This window comes from Sturnira hondurensis, unplaced genomic scaffold (assembly GCF_014824575.4).
Source record: "Sturnira hondurensis isolate 20B ecotype Veracruz unplaced genomic scaffold, ASM1482457v3 Scaffold0025168, whole genome shotgun sequence".
Lineage (NCBI taxonomy): Eukaryota > Metazoa > Chordata > Mammalia > Chiroptera > Phyllostomidae > Sturnira > Sturnira hondurensis.
In genome coordinates this window covers 804643-824396 of record NW_028097799.1, presented here as the reverse complement: position 1 = coordinate 824396, position 19754 = coordinate 804643, and the positions used below count along the sequence as shown (strand labels likewise).

The following is a 19754-nucleotide window of genomic DNA, read 5'->3' as shown; positions in this document are numbered from 1 at the left end:
GGAAAGGAAACAAAAGATAAAATAAAGAAACAGGACTACATCAAACTAAAAAGTCTTAGCAAAGGAAACATCAGCAAAATAAAAGACAACCCACAGAATGGGGGAACATATTCTGATACATCTGATAAGGGGTCAGTATCCAAACACTCTAAATACGTTATAAAACCTAACACCAAAAGAACAAACAATCCAATTAAAAAATGGCAAAGAACCTAAATAGACACTTCTCAAAAGGGGACATGTAGGTGGCCAGTAGACATATGAAAGGATGCTCAATATCACCAGTATCTGAGAAATGCAAATTAAAAGCACAATGAGATATATTCTCATACCCATCAGAATGGCTCATCAATAAATCAACAAACAACAAGTGCTCATGAGGATGTGGAGAAAGGGAAAAAACTTTTACACTGTTGGTAGGAATGCAGAGTGGTGCAGCCACTCTGGACAACAGTATGGAGATATCTCAAAAAATTAAAAATGTGACTGCCTTATGACCCGGTGATTCCACTTCTGGGCTACTTGAAGAAACCCAAAACACTAATTCAAAAAAACATAAGCACCCCTATGTTCATTGCACTGTTATTTACAGTTGCCAAAATGTGGAAGCAGCCCCAGTGTCCATCAGTAGATTAGTAGATAAAACAACTGTGGGACATTTGCACAATGAAATACTATTTAGCCCTAAAAAAGAAGAAAATTTTTACCTCTTGCAACAGCATGGATGGACCTGGAGAATAATATGCTATATGTAATAAGCCAGTCAAACAAATGCCAGATGATTTCATACGTATTTGGAATGTAGTGAACAAACTGATCTAACAAGCTAGAGACAGACTCAAACAGAGAGCAAGCTAACAGCTTGGTGGTGGGTGGGGCAGTTAGCAGGTGGAGGGAATGAGCAAAAAGGAAAAAAGACTCTTGGATATGGACAACACTGTGGTGATTGTGGTAGAGGAATAAATGGTAATGGAACAATAACAAATGAAATTAAGATAATTTTTAAAAATTATGGAGAATCATTTAAAGATGTAAAATAAGGAATGCATATGGTGAATACGAAATATGTTTATGAGATACACACAGACACATACACACATACTATCAGTTCATTTGATTCCCAATTTTCCTATAATTACTTACCTTCTATCATTTCAAGAATACCAAATATTTATTGAAGCATCAAAAATATGAAAGATAGGTTGGTATGACATAGACAGAACCTAATCTTACCTAATTTGACATAAAATTTCCATTTTCAGAAGTTATTCTGATATCTTTATGGATAACTGATGAGGGCAGTGGGAAGGCTTGAGTTAGGGAGACTCTCGAGGAGTCCATTGCATTTAATAATGGTCAGAACTGAGAACCTGATATAACAGGAATGTGGAAAGGGAAGGTAGATGTACAAGATGCTAGTGAGGTGGAATCTGTGGAACCTCCATTCTGATTAAATGTGGGTGGTAGAAAGGCATTTGCTAAAAGAGAAAAATTTGTAGCCCTCTAGGATTTTTGGCTTTGACGGAGTCCCTGTCTGTCACTGAAATAGAAACTAGGATGGCTTTAAAAGTTAAGACCTGTTTGGTGAATATGAAATGTGTTTATGAGATACAAACACACACACACACACACAACATACACAGCCTTTGTTTTGAGTTGGATAAAAGGAGAAAAGATTTGGGGCTTGTCCCTGTAGTAGTAAATGAAGTTTTGAATTTGGATCAGGTTGTCTGAGCACAGGGCTACGCCACTTGTTACACAATATTCTAGAAATTTACCCCTTGAGAAATACATAGTTCTCAGAAATAAGGATACGCATGAATATCCTTGAGTCATATTCCTGGTTGTTGCAGTCCATCCCAGCTCTGAGTCTCCTCTTCACAGTCTGTCGTCAGGATTTCTTGGACATGGAATATAAAGATACTGGTTCTTTACTGTTCCCATACCTCTAATTGAAACTTTAAACTTTAAATATTGTTTTACTGCTTTAAAAAATACTATCAGTTTATCCAAATACATCTAAGAGGGTCATAGTAATAGCAATCATTAGTTTTGTTTTTCTAACTTGGAGTTTACTATAAATTGACTATCAATTGCTTTTTATTAACTTATCCTCACAAAACCTATATGCTAACATAACATCATAAGTTTGGCTTATTGTAGTAGCATATTTGAAAACCCTATCTTGGTATTTAACCATGAAGCCAATTATTTTAATGTATTTATTTGGCAGATTTATTGGGAACTTCAGCCTTAAATTATGAGTTATTTCCATTCCTGCCTATTTCTTCTCTTCACCAGGTTGTTGGCCTTGAGAAGTTCTATAAGTTCTGCTTTAACTTTTCCTCCCTATAATACATTGCAGCCTAGCTTCTTGATTTGCTCTTCTTTCAAGTTTCTCTGACCTGATGGCCCAATTTTCTTTTTCTGTCACTGGCAGTTTCATAACTAAACTGCCTATTGCCATCAGGGGGCCAGGACCACGGACCTCGGACTGTGAGGACAGAGCGAGAGCTTTCAGCACTCTTAGAGCTACTGCCGTGGCTGTGAGTCCCGCAGGAGGTCCTCCTGCAGATGTTATTTTAGAGTTGCAGTTGCCTATCATACAAGGGGGACCCCCCAAAACCCAGAATTTATTTATAAAAAAGTGTGTATTCTTACATGTTTAAACTTCAGTCACCTTCAAAGTACTCTCCATTTGATGAAATACACCTATTGAGATTTCTTTTTTCCACTGCTCAAAACAGTTTTTGAACTCGTCAATTTCTATGCCTTTTAGTGGTTCAGCCATTTTTTGTTTCACCTCTTCCACATCAGCAAAACATTTCCCTCTGAGGACTTTTTCCATCTGGGGAAAGAAAATAAAGTCACTTGGGATGAGATTGGGTGAATAGGAAGGGTGGGCATGGGGTTCAGGCCATTTTTGGTCAAAAACTGCTGAATACTCAGGGTGGTGTAGGCAGGTGCACTCCTAAATTACCCATGATGAAATGAGTAAATGCATTGAGTCTTCAAAATTTTTTCACTTAAAAATAAATAAATAAATAGAATCAGTGAGGAAAAAAAAGTTTCACTGAAACTGAACTCAGCCTCTCACAACAGTGTCAGTTAATATACTAATACAGATGAGTTCCTACAGCACTTACCTAGTGGAGGAAGCCAACGCTACAAGGGGCTTGTTCTCCAGAAGATAATTCTGTTTTTTGAGTGGATCCCCCCCTCATATATGGGTTTTTAACATTCAAGGGTTACCAGCCACCTGCAATTTGTAGGCATACTCAAACATTTTTTGTGACCACAGCTACATGTGAATGAGGACAAATATATTGAATTGATTAGTGCAAACATTTGAGGGGAGTGAAAATGTCTATTGTAGTCTGGCTAAAGTAATGAAAATTCTACCTTTTTTTACAACTCCTGAGCACAGTGTGTGATTTTTTTTTTTAAGTAGCTCTTCATTTAGACCTGCAAACACGAACTGCTAACTACTTCTTAATGCTCTTTTAAAATCATTTCAATGGTGCTGATATCTGAGAACATCTTTTAGTTTCACAGATAACTATGTGTTGGAAATGCAGTAGAATGCCAGTTCAGGAAGTATATATGAAATGAGGCTGAAATGTTGTAATTATTTAAAGACAGTGACATTTTAGTGATAAGCAATATTTGGTTCCTTATGTTTTTATGTCACAGGAAAGAAGATAATTCCCAGCTGTTTAATTTAAATTCTAAACCTACATAGAAATCCACATGCTAACAGGTAAATGGAATTCCTGTTAGATTTTTCTAAATTCAGATTTATATCAGGAACCAGATTATATTTATTTTGTTTATCTCTCAGACAATAGCTTAAAAATACTATTCCAAGGCTCTTGATTCAGCTTAGTATAACTATTCTTCCAATTCCTTGAATTATAATCTGTGGACAGTCTCAGCAGAGTACAAGAGTTTTGTATAATTTTTTTTCCTTTTGCCCCTGACATTTAGCTCTGAAGTTAAGCCATTCTTTCAATTACAGTGAAAATGAGGTATGCATGGGTGATTTGCAGTTAACCACTTGCCTCCATGCACACAAATGCCTCGGCTTCACATCTAATTGTGATTCATGCCTTATGCCATACTCTTGCTCTTTCATCCCTATACCAACAGATGGTGGGACAAGACCCCTGGGGCAATCTGCCTCACTGTTGTTCTAAGGTTGTATGTCTTCTGGTAGCAATGGCCAGAAAAGGAAGGATATTAACAGGGGAAATTGGCTTGAGTACTTTTTGGCCTCTTGTTTAAAAAAATAATTAATGGAAATTTGGTGTCAAGTTTTAGGTGGTACCTTAAAAACTTTTTTTTTCCCCTGTCTGGTGTAGATCAATGCACTGAGCATGGGCCTGAGAACCAAAGGATCACAGTTCGATTCCCAGTCAGGGCACATGCCTGGGTTGCAGGCCAGTTCCCAGGAGGGGACACACCAGAGGCAACCATACATTGATATTTCTCTCCCTCTCTCCTTCCCTTCGCCTCTAAAGATAAATTTTTTAAAATCTTAAAAAAAAAAACCCAGCCCTGGCTGGTGTAGCTCAGTGGATAGAGCACGGGCCTGCGAACCAGACGATCGCGGTTTGATTCCCAGTCAGGGCACATGCCTGGGTTGCAGGCCAGTTTCCGGCAGGGGCCAGTTCCCTGCAGGGGATGCACGAGAAGCAACCATACATTGATGTTTCCTTCCTCTCTCCTTCCCTTCCCCTCTAAAGATAAATAAATAAAATACTAAAAAAAAAAACAACTTGTTTTTTAATCCATGAAGAAGCAAAAAGCAAAGACATATTTATATTTTATAACTGGACTTGCTGAAGACACCTTTATGTCCCTATCACATGTACATTACATTTGTGATCATCTGAATTATAAGAAACCTAGTAAGTGACAGCATACAAAAGAACAGGTTTCATCTAGTTATGCGTAAGTTTTCTGTTCTAAAAAATACCACAGGTTGCCAGGTGACAGGCATGTCAATTTGTTAGCTTAATAGAATCTGAAGTTGCTGTTTATGCTCTGTGATTAGTATGATTGGTGATGTTAGACAAGTTTACTTCATCTTTCTGGGCTAATAAATAAGACTTTCAGAGTATCTCCAAATGTCTTTTTTATTATAGTACATAAAATATTAGAAGCTGAGCCCTGGCTGGTGTGGCTCAGTGGATTGAGTGCCAGCCTGTGAACCAGAGGTTCGCTGGTTCAGTTCCCAGTCAGGGCACATGCCTGGGTTGCAGGCCAGGTCCCCAGTAGGGGGCACTCGAGAGGCAACCACACAGTAATGTTTCTCTCCCTTTCTCCCTCCCTTCCCCTTTCTCTAAAAATAAATAAATGAAATCTTTTTAAAAAACGTAGCTGAAATAGTACTAGCTGTATGAAAATACACTATGCTTATGTTAGGAAAGAAATGCATGAATAGAGTTTCATCATTGAATAATCTTGGTTTTTTTATTTGTAGATACCAATGTCATGGAAATACATATATATAAACTAATTACAGATTATTTTTTTAAAGATAATAAATACATGGGAGTATAATTACCCATATACTTTTCATTTGACAACTCTAGCTTCTCATGATGAAGAGAGTGTGATGGTTCTGTTACCCTAGGTAGTGAAGGTGTGCACAAAGCAATGTGTTTTAACTTTTTGACCAGAACCTACGGTTAGAAATATCTTTCACATACAGTGGGCATGCACATAGCATATGCATAATTCAGAGTTTCACTAACAGTGAAACTTTCCCCTCATTCGGAGCAAAATTTTTCCTGTTCTTTTGTTGTTGTTGTTGTAGATGTTAATTTTATTCTCTTTTTAAGAATTGCTGGTTCTTGTTGACCACATATGTTTCAGAATTTCTGATCAGGACCCACAGTTTGAAAAACACTGCACTATTCTGTGCTTGCTGTAATGAAATGCATTTATTTTCTGTAGACTTTCTCAAATTATTCTATTAAAAATTTTTTTCCTACTCTATTGGTCACATCAGCTACCATTTACTTAACAAGAAATCTAAATTTAGAGTTCTCTTGTTTGTGTGTAAAGCCAAAGGATGTAAAGGATATAGAACCTCTATACATAAAAACAAATTTAAATGGAATGTTTTAATGAACTGCACAACTGCCTTTAAACATGTGTCCATGCCTCTTCATTATTTAGAACCAAATAGTAATTTTATTTTCTTGAGCTTGTCTTTAGTCCATGATCACTACAGCAGGTGTTCCTGTTATCTTTTTTTAATAGTTCATGCTTTATTAACAGATACATGAAGTGGCTTGGTTTCATCAAAAGATTCTTTATATATATTTTAACTAAGAAAGAAAGAAAAGAAGCAAGGGACTCTTGAATTTCTATATCGCCAAGTCAAGTTCTAAATACTGTGGCCTTACTGCTGTTAACTATTTTCTGTCTTCATTAGTGGTGGTTTGAAGAGTTGTACGGAAAACATAGTAGTCATATGGAACTATATAGTTTCTCCATATAACATGATGTAAGGTGAATTTTTTGCTCATTTACTTGCCATTCTTTTTTTTTTACTTGTGATAGCATATAGGAAACCAGAGAATGAATACACATATGTGTATATAAAATACTATACTATTATAGAATGCAGAAGGGAAATAGAAAAAAGGTATTCTTACTCTGCATAGAGAGGATTGAAACTAACATTGAAAAGTAAGCTTAGTATGCAAATGGTATATTCAGAAAGGATTCCTTTATAATCTGACGGTAGATAGGCAAAAAATTGTATTATGAAGTATTTTGTGCAGATAAAAACTGAAGCAGGTTGTGGAACTGAAGGTCATTTTATATAAATACATATATTTGAATGTATACTGAACAAACTTTTATTTGGATGGTGAAAATTCTTGAATGTTAGTGCATAAAGTTGTCAGTGTTAGTGTTGAAGATTTTCATTGAAGCTCTTTGTTTATATCTCTTGCAGATATGGAAACAAGTGAAAAAATCCAAGGAAGTGGAATACTTCAACTGTTTGCAAGTCTCTTGCTTCCACAGTCTTCCTGCACAGCCAAAATAGCTAACATCATAGCAGAAGTAGCCAAAAATGGTGAGGTTTTCCTCAAGAACTTTTCTGCTGGGAACATCTTCAGTTTTACACCTTACTTGTCAGTATGTTTTATTAATTTATGTTTTAATTTTGTAGATTAGACATTTTTATGTTCTATTTCTCTTTTCTTTGATTTTTTTTCATGTAATTGTTAAAAATGACTATAGTTAATAGTCATTTTCCTTATTCATTTTCCATTTGCTATTCCAGTCTTCTGGAGAAGAAGTAAAGGGAAGTCCTGCTCGTCCCTTTTGTACCTATATCATTTACTACTTTGTACATAGGATTCTTGAACTTGCCACTGAGTCACTTACCTTTTTCACGGAGAGCTTTCCTTTTTCAGTGTATTTATCGGTTTATGTTATACCCAGGTTCAAACTGTTTATTTTTCGTTTGGCCTATCCTCCTGACATTAGCATGTGACAGCCAAAGAGCAGTTGGAATGTACGTTGTTTTCTGCATTCGCCTTCTTAGGAAACATTTATTTTTTTAATTTCCATTTTTTAAATACTCTGGAAAAATAAAATGACAGCAGAACTTAGGTAATAGCCAGTCCATCCCATTATGTATAATTTATATCTGATGAGACATTCCTTGGAAGAGTTTATTATAGCAGAAGTATTTGCACATGATTTTAATTCAGTCAGTTTGAGAAAACCATGACTTTTTAAAGCAGTTTTTATTCATAAGGGAAGGCCATAGTAAATGTAATACTTTTAGTGAGTCTCAATTTATGTGTTTGAGATTATTTGTAGGCCTTTTATTTTAGTACATTTCATTTGTTTTACCTTTAAGAGAAGACATTTAAAAACTCTGGCCTTATTTGTGTAGTCAGTATGGTAGGTGGCCTAGTAAAACAGCCTGTTGGTAAATGTTTTACTGTGAGTTTTTTTCTACTTGTTTAGAGGTTTTCAAAATATCTTTCAAGTTTCAGTAAAGTTTTCTATATTGATAAGTCACTTTGGGGGGTTATTAACTGAAAACTGGCCACCTGTTGTTTGTATTATCACTATACAGTGCTTTGGATATGAGGTGGTCATAAATGCTCAGAGATCTTGGAATATTTAATGTACTTAAAGCAGATTTGAATAACTCCAAATAGATAGTGAACACCTTGGGACAGCAAAGAGCTCCTGAAGCAGATTTAGTCTGAAAATGGAACCCCTTCAGACATGCTATGTTAGCCTACAACAAAACCACTATCTGAATCTTAGATGCAAAGCAGCTTGATTTTTAAGATAAAATGGTTTATATTTAATCTCATTAGAATCACAATATAGATTTCCAGAAACTAAGCATGTATGCGTGGGAACCCTTTGAACAAGGATAACAATCACAGCCAGTCTGTGGCCTCTCCAGTATTATATATCTATATATACTTATATATAGATAAATAATATATACCTTATAAACATTTCTGATAAGTTCTTGTATATCCATCCAAAGTAGGTGAGTTCATGTTTTTAAAACTAGCTAAGGAAGAGCTGTACTCCTTGCTTAACAAGTAAACTGTCTGAGAAGCAAAAGATTTTAGAAGGAGTTTACTTTCTCCAGGCAGTATTGCTTTTACATTGACTGAAAGATGAGGAATATACTAGCTTTGTTTTATCTTTTATCTTCAAAAAAACCCTGAGTTATAATTGACATATAATATTGTATATGTTTGAGGTATTCTTTATATGCTTTTGAATTATAAAAAGTTTAGAATAGTTTTATTTGATTCCCAATTTTCCTGTAATTATTTACCTTCTATCATTTCAAGAATACCAAATATTTATTGAAGCATCAAAAATGTGAAAGATAGGTTGGTACCACATAGACAGTTAGAACCTAAAAGCAAAGGAAAACAGTAATTTGTCATGCTGCCATTGCCTGAAGGACAGCAATGACAAAACAAATAAGCAAAACAATAAGATATAACAACAGACTCCATTTGTGAAATGAATGCAAATCAGACTTTTCCTAAATTTCTTATTTTAGTAGTCACTTAAATGATGTCCCTGTTGGAAACTAGGCATGGCAGGAGGTGAAAAGGATATCTGCCTTTAATTTAATTAATTTGAATTGGTGACAAGTTATTTTAAGATTTGAAATCTATAAAGATTCTAAAGTAACTATTAATTTAAGAGATGGATAAGTAGATTGATGTGTCATCTCCTATAGTCATTGAATTCATGGAAGAATATAGTGTAATTTGTTTTCCCAGTAGGTGATAGAATATGTCCTTCTACTGAGTTAAAAAAAAAAAACTTCAACAGTAAACCAAAAGGTTAGCTTTAAAAGTAGGGAAGTACTCTTACTCTTGGAAGTTTAAGTTAGAGAGCTTTTTCAATTATATAAAGGTAGGTAAGAGATAAGGTAGAAATGCAATAATTTATTTAGGTAAAGAGGAATTCCTTTGTGATTTACAGCTATCTTAGGGGGAAAGGAAGTTGTTACAGAGGTAATAGTTCACATAATAGCCCTATATGATGCACTCTTAGAATTTCAAAACAATGTATGTTTCTTTGTTTTTATCCTTACTGGAGGACATTTCTTTATTGCTTTTTAAAGAGAGAGTGAAGGAGAGAGGAAACAAGAGAAACATCGATTCAAGAGAGAAGCATCAATAGGTTGCCCTATATGTGCCCAGACCAGAGACCATACATGCCCGGACCGGGAATCAAACAAACCCACAGGGTTTGTGACCTTTTGGTTATGCCGTGGCTATGCTCCCAACCAACTGAACCACCCCTGTTAGGGCAGTGTGCTCTTAAGAATTTGAAAATGAAGAGAAAGAGGGGGAGATTACTTATGAGGGTATTTGTGGAACAAATTAAGGACAAGAGTGAAAAGAGTAATTTTTATTTAGTAGGATAGAGTACAGATTCAAGAATTAGATCTTTATTGACTAATTTAATTGACAAGAACATCCTTACAGTAAGTCCTAATATCCAAAATGATGATTCTGATATTGGCTATTAGAGAGCTGTCATCAATTAGGTGTCTTTATTATCCTTAAATTTTGTAATAGGCTTTCATGAGAGACACTGTAAAAAGGTTGGCTAATTGTAACTATGATGGTATCATTGGGAATTACTAAATTTAGAATAGTATATTATAAAGCTAAGGAAAAAAGTTTGAGGTATAAGAAAACATTTGGTGCTTTAGACCAAATGCATGGGTACAACAACAGATATGAGTAATCTATAAAGTGGATTTTAATAAAGAACAGGAATGAAGATAAATAATAGATGTTTCTGTTGTCTTACCAGTTGAAAAGGACCTATTTTTAATGATTCACTTGAGCCTTTTTAAAAAGTCTTATATTTTAGCTTTCTAGAGAACATAGAGTGAAAATTCTACAATTTGATGGCTTACTTTATAAATATAGTACATTACGTTCTCACTTAGTGTCATTGGTAGGTCTTGGAACTGTGGTGAAGCACTGTATGACAAAAACAATTTTATCATAGGCTAATTTGATATAAACAAGAATTAGGTTTCTACTGCATCTCATCAGCATTATAACAAAGCATCTTTGAATGGAACAGCTTGTTTGAAGACCTGCTGTACTTTAATGATCGGGCTCATGGAAAGACCATTACCAATATTTCTATCATTACATGCTGTTTCCTAAGCACATTCAGTTATTATAAGAGCATAATGATAAGTTAGGTATAGCAGACTGTCGGCGAAGGAAAATTACAACCCCACACATTTTTGTGTAGTCATTTCATGAAGTATGTAATAGACTTGTGTTGGTACTTTTGAACAGAAATGTACTCTTCAAATAGTAAGCTACTTTGGACACTTTAATAGGAGGTATTTATTTTATTTAGGGGCATGATTTATGGAAGTTGTGAGTCTGTAGATTTTTAATTAAATATGTCTCTTATTTTCAGAATTCATGCGAATTCCGTGTGTGGATGCTGGATTGATTTCACCACTGGTGCAACTACTAAATAGCAAAGACCAGGAAGTGCTGCTTCAGACGGGCAGGGCCCTAGGAAACATATGTTATGATAGCCGTAAGTGTTGAAGTATCAGTGGTACACTTACACACTTTTGTTTAAGTACTGTGATTTCAAACTGATTTCCCTCGTAGTGCTGGCACTGACTTTTCTAGGCTGAGACACTAACATGGGCCAGTATGACAGCTCTGCTTATTTAGCAGGTCTGTTGGGGATACGGGCCATGATTCTTAAGTAAGAAGGTATAAAAAGTGAGCTCTTTTCCGCTACTTCACAAATCATGTTTTCACAGGAAAGTAAGTCAATTCCTAAGAAATTGGGCTTTAAATTAAATATATACATCTTTTCAATAAGGTTTTATTAAAGTATCATCTCTGAATGCAAATGCTTATAAATAGTTTTTTAAAATTTCAAAGTCTCCAAATACATTTTTAATTTTTTACAATTGAGTAAAACCATTCATAAAATTCATAATCTTCTCAAAAGCTAGATTGGCCTCTTACATTTGCATTGACTTCATTCCTATTTGTTATAATGTCACTGTCATCCTCATCACTTTCTATAACACACTGTTCTATTAGGCAGAATATGGTATATTGCAAAAATTTTATGTTTTCTGCTTTTCCTTCCCACATATGTACTGAAAAATCTTGAGTATATTTAATTTAATTAGGCTTATCCTGATTTTCCTTAGATTTCAATTTTTGAGCCAAAAACATATATTTATATAACTGGGATAACTTTTTTTTTTAAGATTTTATTTATTTATATTTAGAGGGGAAGGGAAGGAGAGAAATATCAATGTATGGTTGCCTCTCATAAGTCCCCTGCTGGGAACTGGCCTGCAACCCAGGCATGTGCCCTGACTGGGAATCGAACCGCGATCGTGTGGTTCGCAGGCCCGCGCTCAATCAACTGAGCTACACCAGCCAGGGCACTGGGATAACTTTTATTGCTTATTTTCCCTCTTGAGTTTATAATTCACCTTTTCAGTGAGTTATGTTTTGTTATAAACACAGAAGACAAAGCCCTTTTATAATAGACAATGCTTCCAGTAGTGATTTGTGTATATAAGCCAGATATTACATAAGGTCATAAACATATTTAAACATATTTATTTATGATGAAAGGAAGGAAGGAAGGAAGGAAGGAGATTGAAACTATAGCTCTCAGTTATAACTTGTCTGTAGCAGTGGTGGTAAGGCTAGCCTCATTTATTCTCCTTTCTTTTTTGGAACATTAAGTATTATATCTGGCCCTGGCTGGCGTAGCTCAGTGGATTGAGCGCGGGCCTGCGAACCAGACAATCGCGGTTCGATTCCCAGTCAGGGCACATGCCTGGGTTGCAAACCGGTTCCTTGCAGGCTAACTACCAGCAGGGGATGCACAAAAAGGCAACCATACATTGATGTTTCTCTCCCTCTCTCCTTCCCCTCTAAAAATAAATAAATAAATAAATAAATAAATAAATAAATAAAATCTTAAAAAAAAAAAAGTATTATATCTGAGGACAATTTTAACTTACAGTTTCCAGTCTCCATTACTGCTTATAAATTTACCTATCTGTTTGTTCATTCCAGTTATTTTTATCCTAGAGTATAAACTTTATTTATAAAAACCTAGTGCTTTATGTTTATAACTTTGCATTTTCATATTTATGATTTTTTATTAAACAGCATATCTTAATAGTATTAGTGTTGAAGAATGAACCACTTATATATATTTCATATGATTAAATTTAACAGTATATTTTAAGGACTCCTGCAGAGTAACCATCAAAGATTGATGGCACGTACCTGGACAGCATTGATCATTACTGTTTTTATTCCTATCCTTCCATGTTTATTACTAGAATTTTTTTTATTTTATTTATTTATCTTTAGAGGGGAAGGGAAGGAGAGAGGAAGAGAAACATCAGTGTATGGTTGCTTCTTGTGCATCCCCTGCTGGAAACTGGTCCCTCCCAGGAACTAGCCTGCAACCCAGGAATGTTCCCTGACTGGGAATCGAACCATGATTGTCTGGTTTACAGGCCCGCGCTCAATCCACTGAGCTACACCAGCCAGGGCTTATTACTAGAATTTAAGGCTGTTGAAAGTATTTTTCAGTTTTGTTCAGTTTAGTTATTCTTGAATTATGCATTGCTTGAATATAGGAAATATCTGTTTTGCGTACTTTGGCTTTGAGTTTCACTTAATACTGGTAAAATAGAAGAAGCACCCATAGTTATTTATTATTTCATCTTGCTCTGGTTTTTATTGGCACAGAATAATTTTATTTTCTGTGTACTTTATAAAGACCTTTGAAGTTAAGGTAATAAATGTCTGGTTAATATGATTATTATTTTGACGATTATTATTTTTATAATATTTATAATATTATTATTATTATTTTGACAGTACAGTCCAATATTTTAGTGTTTATCCATTTACTCTGTTCTTACAAAGTATGTAGTATAAAATTCTTAGGCTATGAAGTTAATTTTTTTATTTCATTTATCCATAAATATTTATAACCACTTCATTCTCATTTAATTCAATGGAAATTATAGCTAAGTGGAAAATTAAGCATAGTGAATATGAGCTATTTTTTATAGTTTGAATCCTTGTTTAAGAAAAATGAGGTTAGTAGTCTTAAAAATGAATTAGTATAAGAAGTGATTTGTTACTGTAACTCATGCGATGAAATTTGTTCATTTGTCCTGCTTATACATATAATTTCAATAGGACTGTATGCTTTCTTACCCTTTTAAACTCTGTGAACATCTTAGTGATTTCTCCAAATAATTGTAGGAAAAGTACAGCACCTGTATTTGAACTACAATAATAATATTAAGTACAACAATAATATACACGTACCTATATTTGAACTACAATAATAATATAAAAGTCTATACATGTGATGCTGTGTAGTTGATTTGTGAATGTACTTGAAATACATTTCTTATTTTATGACAATTGGGAGTTTGAAAGAACCCATAAATTAGATTTCTCTTTTTAAAAAGTATTGAATGGCTTCTATTTTAATTAATTAATTAACATTCTTTCCTCTTGAGAATGTAATGCTTCATTCTTAAAAGGATGATAGAAAACTATACCTGACAACTTTGTAAAACAAGAAATCTTTTTCTTACAAATAACATGTTTTCCAGTTCACATTTGTGTTTTATTAAACTTATTCATTGGAATAATCAGTTTACTTAACATTTTATAAATGTTCTCCAAATGAATAATTTTTAATGTAAGTTTATTCAGAGTAATACTAGGTTTACAATAGATAGTAAAGCCAATGTACATATAAAATAACAATGAATTCATTATTAGAGTTAAATATCTGAGCAGTATGTGCCTTTTTTACAGATTTTCATTTTGACACTTAAAAAGTAAAGTGTTTGCTAGCGTATTTCAGTTAAATCCATGGTAATCTTTTGAAAAAAGTAGGTCAGATTTCAATTTTACTAGCTTTATAGTGCCCATTTTAGGAGCTCTTCCTAATGGAAGGAAATGTTCTTATATAATCTTAACATCAGGTAACACACTGATAGAGCTGCCAAGTAGGACAGAGCGAGGCTTTGTTGCCGATGAATTTATTGAGTTCCAGTCTCTCTCTTGTATAGTGATATGAAAGAATCACTGAGTAGGAACATTTAAAATACCTCGCCTTTTTTTGTTTTTCCAGAGAGCCTTCAAGGTGCTTCAGTTATAGATTTTTCTTTAGAAGTGCTCAGATTTCTGACATAAGCCACATTTTAGAACTATTTTGCTCTCTAGTTTTGGCAAAATGACTTATGAGAAGTTTGATATGTTTTAGATCAAAGAAGAAAAAAATTATATTTCAATTTAGAAAGGAATCAGCAAACTGATGGATTTTCTAGGGAACATGATTTTAAATAAAGAGAAGTATTAAATTTCATAGGTAAATATCTTTGGCCTCTTCATTACACATTTCTTTCAAAAGTGATAAAAATGAATTTTTTTTCTTCTCATATAGCCATCTTTTGTGCAACTGTGTAATTCCTTTCAGTGATCAGCTTTGTCTTCAAAGCTGTGTGCATTTAAAATTGCTGATATACGTAAATGTCCTTATAATATTGAAGAGCTTCATATCAAATTTGTACCCACTATTTATAATTCATAGGGATAAATTGATGGTTGGAATTTATTATATGCAAGTGTTACTGCTTGAGATTAGGAAACAATTGATATGGGAAGTACTGGTTAAAATTTCTGTAGTAGAAGCTAGACATAAATAATTATGTGAAATTAAATATGTGCCTTTTTCTACATCAGAAATTATAATGTACAATTCAAATTAATCATGTTAAATAAATATGCATCTTTATAGAACTAAAATTAATGCTATTATATAATTAGTTTTATTATTGGAAAGATATATACATAAGAAGTTTATATGAAATGCTATCATACATGATACAAAGAAACTTAGATTCTTGCTCACTGCTGAATATCATATCATTCAAAATGATATGACATTAAGGCTTGCCATACCCAATGTTTATTAAGTGAATTAAGTATTGTTTATTTCATTGACTTCAAATGTAAGTGGAAAGGATGCCCAAATATATGCATGGACTTATTTGTGTATTAGTGATTGTAATTATTATTTTTATGGAATGCATGAAGAAAGAATTCACTGTCTGACTATAAATGCTGAAAAAGAATTAGCAATGATACTATAATATATTGAAATGTAATTTGGTTTGTTAAATATGAATTAATATAATACAGACAAGCTTTGAAATTGCTGAAGTAATCAAAATATATTTATAGCAGTTACAGTCCACAAGGAATTATTTATGTCTGGCATTTAAAATAAATATATCAGTGATATAAAATAGGTTAAGCATTTTATTAATTATATAAAAGGGTTTTGCAGGTCTGTATATTTGCCCTACTTTTTACTAGTATTCAATTTTAGAATTACCAGCCAATAAGTGTAAAAATAAGATTCTTCAACTCTTACCAGTTTATCCATTGCATTTTATTTATTTTTTATGACTTTATTGGTGTTCAGTTACAGTTGTCTTATCTGTTGAATTTTATGAATGGGTTTATTATCAAAATGCATGTGTATATAAGAATAAATAGCTACATGAAACTGTGATTTTAGAGACAGTAATTATTGCTATTATTCTATGAAAATATTCCATAGTAGAGATGTCCAATATATTGTACATAGTTGGGAATAGATGTTATTGTGTAACACTATCATGAACTGTAAAAAAAGGTTCATGCCAAGAAAAGTTTTGAATATGGTAAGGAAAATAAAATGTACAAAGAAACACAACTTGTGAACAATTATAGAGTACACAGTAAATCAGAATAAAAATAAACAATGAGAGTAGTACTTGGAGCCATTTTTTGAAAAGTAAGCAAATAAGTACATTGTTTATTGAAGAAATATAGTTCATTTTAAAATTAATATAAATAATGGAATTTTAATGTGTATCCTGGAAATATTGCAGATTGATAGGATTTTTAGTTCTGCCATTTACTAAATTGTCATTTAATCTTTCTCAATTTTAGTTTCCTTAGTGGCAGAGTGAACTTGTGTGGTTTAAATAAACAAGGTTTATCTATAGATGCACAATATAATTATAAATTGCTATGGAAAAGAAATACATAGCATTTATATATGATCATTTGTCCTGGTCAGTTTGGTTTCTTAAACCACCATTTATTTCTCACAGTTCTAGAGGCTGGGAAATCCAACCAAGATCAAAAGGCACCAGCAGATTACATAATCTGGTAGGGGCACTCTTTCTGGTTTGCCTTTTCATTGCTTCCTCACATGGCAGAAAGAGAGAGAGGAAGCGGGCTCCTCTTCGTTCTCTTCTTATAAAGGCATTAATCTTTTTCATGAAGGTTCTACCTGCACGATCTAATAACCTCCTGATACCATCACAATAGGAGTTAGGATATAAACATATGAATTTGGGAGGGATACATTCAGTCCATAACATTATTACTTCGAAAAAGTATGTTATGACAATCATGTAATGCATACATTACATTACATACATTACTAACTTTATAAGCTATTTAAAATAAATATATAAAGACCAGAAGCTATATAAGGAGAGGCAAAGATAAAACTAGTACAAGTCAGGGATAATATAGTTGTTATATTGAGCAGTAATTTAATTTGTGCTTCTAGGCAGGCAAGGTTAAGAAAATAAAGTTGATGTGCTATGTAATTTTCACTTTGTACTAAGTAGAAATATTTTAGTTCTTCAGTTGACCTAAAAAGACCTGTTGAGACAAATGATAGAATAGATTTGTCATAAGGATATCACTACCTCTTTAGATGATTCTGAGTGCATCCTTCTTAAAATATGCAAAGAAATATACAAAAGCTGGCATTAAAGACAGTGTCTTCAGTAATAGCTCTGGAAAAATTACCCAGATATTCTCCATATGAATGTTCTTGTACTAATCTTCAACAGAATCCAAGAAATAATACTGATTACTTTAGTAAAGGTAGTGCTGTTTGGGCAATATAATTCAAATCTATTGTTTTGGTAGTAGAACTTGCTTCAAACGTACAGCTTAAAAACTTAAAGAGTTTTTGACTTGAATATATTTCCTAGTTTATGGTAAAACCAAATACAGTTCGTTTTGCATTCATTATACCTGCTCAATTTTTGTGTTGTATAATGTTTTCAAATAGTATTTTCTGGGACTGAAAAATATGCTAATCTTTTATTTGCATGAAAATTAATATTTTAAAATACCACATATATAATGGTTATTTTATATATGTAATAAAATTGCATAAGAAAGTTACTGTGAATTGAAGGTAATGAGGCATGTATATCAGCACATTAAAAATAATACACCGTGTGATGAATGCTATAAGAGAATGCACAGTAAGTTTTTGGAGGGAGCTCATTTGTGTTTGAGCTCATCCAGTGATATTTATGGAGAAGAAAACATTTAATCTGCATAGAATTTGGACCTGTAGAGAAAGGTTAAAAGATTTTTCAGGAGCACAGAAAAGCATTGTAAAAGGTAGATAAAATCTTGGATAGATATGTCTGGAATTTGTATTGGAAAGGGCTTTACACAATGGGGAGTTATTGCAGGTGTTTGAGGAGTAGAATTAAGTGCGGAAATTGACGCTATTAAAAATTAATTTGAAAGAGATACACATTATAAGCTAGGCAGACATTCATAACAATTAGTGTGATTCTTAGTAGTATGTATCTGAAACACTTGGAGGACTTTTTAGAAGTACATTTTCTTGGCCACAACCTAGAACCACTAAATCAGAATCTCTGAGGTTAGATTCCAGCCTATCATGTATATTCTGCAAAAAGCTCCCTAAATGACTCTAATGTACTTACCTACTTAAAAAGTTTTGGACAGTGACTAAATGAAGAATAGTCAGTTAAGAGGTCTTTTTTTTTTTGAAACTTGCAGAACAAATTTAAGAGTACAGAAAGGAAGTGTGTTTGTGTGTGTGTGTGTGTGTGTGTGTGTGTGTGTGTGTGTGTGTAAGAATCCAAGAAGATATCGGATAAGAGGAAGGAATCTATTAGTCCAAATTAAAAATTGGATAATACGAATAGCAGAAATAGTGGAATAAATGTTTGTAACTCTTAAAAAAGTGTGCTGTTACTGCTTCAAGTTGAATTTTAAATCGAAACTGTGTATGTGCACACATCCATACACACAATCTGGCATGATTTTAACTATTAAATAGCTGATACAGAAGCATCTTTTATATTTAAAATAACTGGAAAAAATAATTTTGATCTTGAGCAATTAGATTAATAAGTTTGAGCAATAAATTATTTTCGTTGTTGCCTGAATGCTCAGGAATCATTTAAGGTAAGGTCATTTTATGGAAATAATTGATCTTAGTAAGTCATTTTATAATTTGTATATATAATCACCATCTTCTAATAAAATGATAATAGAAATATATAAGAAGTAGAATAAATTTAGTGGTATATTTAGCACATGTGTAGTAATTTATGGGTGTTCCATTATTAAGTAAAGGCTTTTTGAAAAAAGTGGAATTGTCAAATGGTTACTGATGTGAAGAATCTGTTGTACTACAGAAGTTAATACTACTATCAGCAGGTGCACCTAAGTTGTGTCCATCAACTGCCGTGCAGTGGCCTCATGTTAAACTGCATCTGTAGAACTAGTGCTTTTCTTCCTGATCCTTCATTCTCAATGTAAATACATTTGGAATTTTCTTGCATCAAGGGAGAATTTACACCTGAATATAATACTGTGCCACAAAATTGCAACTTCATGCTTCTTTTTGATATATGAGTATTTAAGTCATGGTGGGTTTTTTGAAATTGCTTATCATTATAATTTCACTGATGTAATATTTACAGTGTCTACTTCTATACCTAGTCCTTCATGCATTTTACCTACACTTGGATATGATGAGTAAGTTGCAGTTTGAGTTTCAGTAAAAATATTGATGGGTTCAGAATTTTCATTTGAATGCTTCAAACATATTTGAATATGTATAAGGTATGTAATAAAAATCCACTGTTTTGGCAGAATTATTGGGGGGAAATGTAAGAATTTAATTTTTTCTGTAGTAGATTTCATAAATATCTTTTGACTTCATCTTGAAAAACAAGTAGGTATGTCTATTTGCCATTCCCTTGTTTCAGAAAAATGAAATAACACTTGGCAAAATTAAAAGACAGGATAGTT

At 33.2% G+C, this 19754-nt stretch overlaps 1 protein-coding gene across 4 annotated transcripts in view; it reads left to right on the top strand.

Moving 5' to 3' along the window:
- The window catches only part of RAP1GDS1 (Rap1 GTPase-GDP dissociation stimulator 1), a 152701-nt gene that overhangs the window by 49320 nt on the left and 83627 nt on the right, over positions 1-19754 (top strand). For 3 of the 4 annotated variants that reach the window (XM_037039119.1, XM_037039118.1, XM_037039117.1), the window contains exons 3-4: positions 6974-7096; positions 10981-11106. In XM_037039119.1, the coding sequence (XP_036895014.1) occupies positions 6974-7096; positions 10981-11106 (249 nt within the window). Of the gene's footprint in view, positions 1-6973; positions 7155-10980; positions 11107-19754 lie in introns of those variants that run through there. The other variant, XM_037039121.1, reaches the window with a different exon arrangement.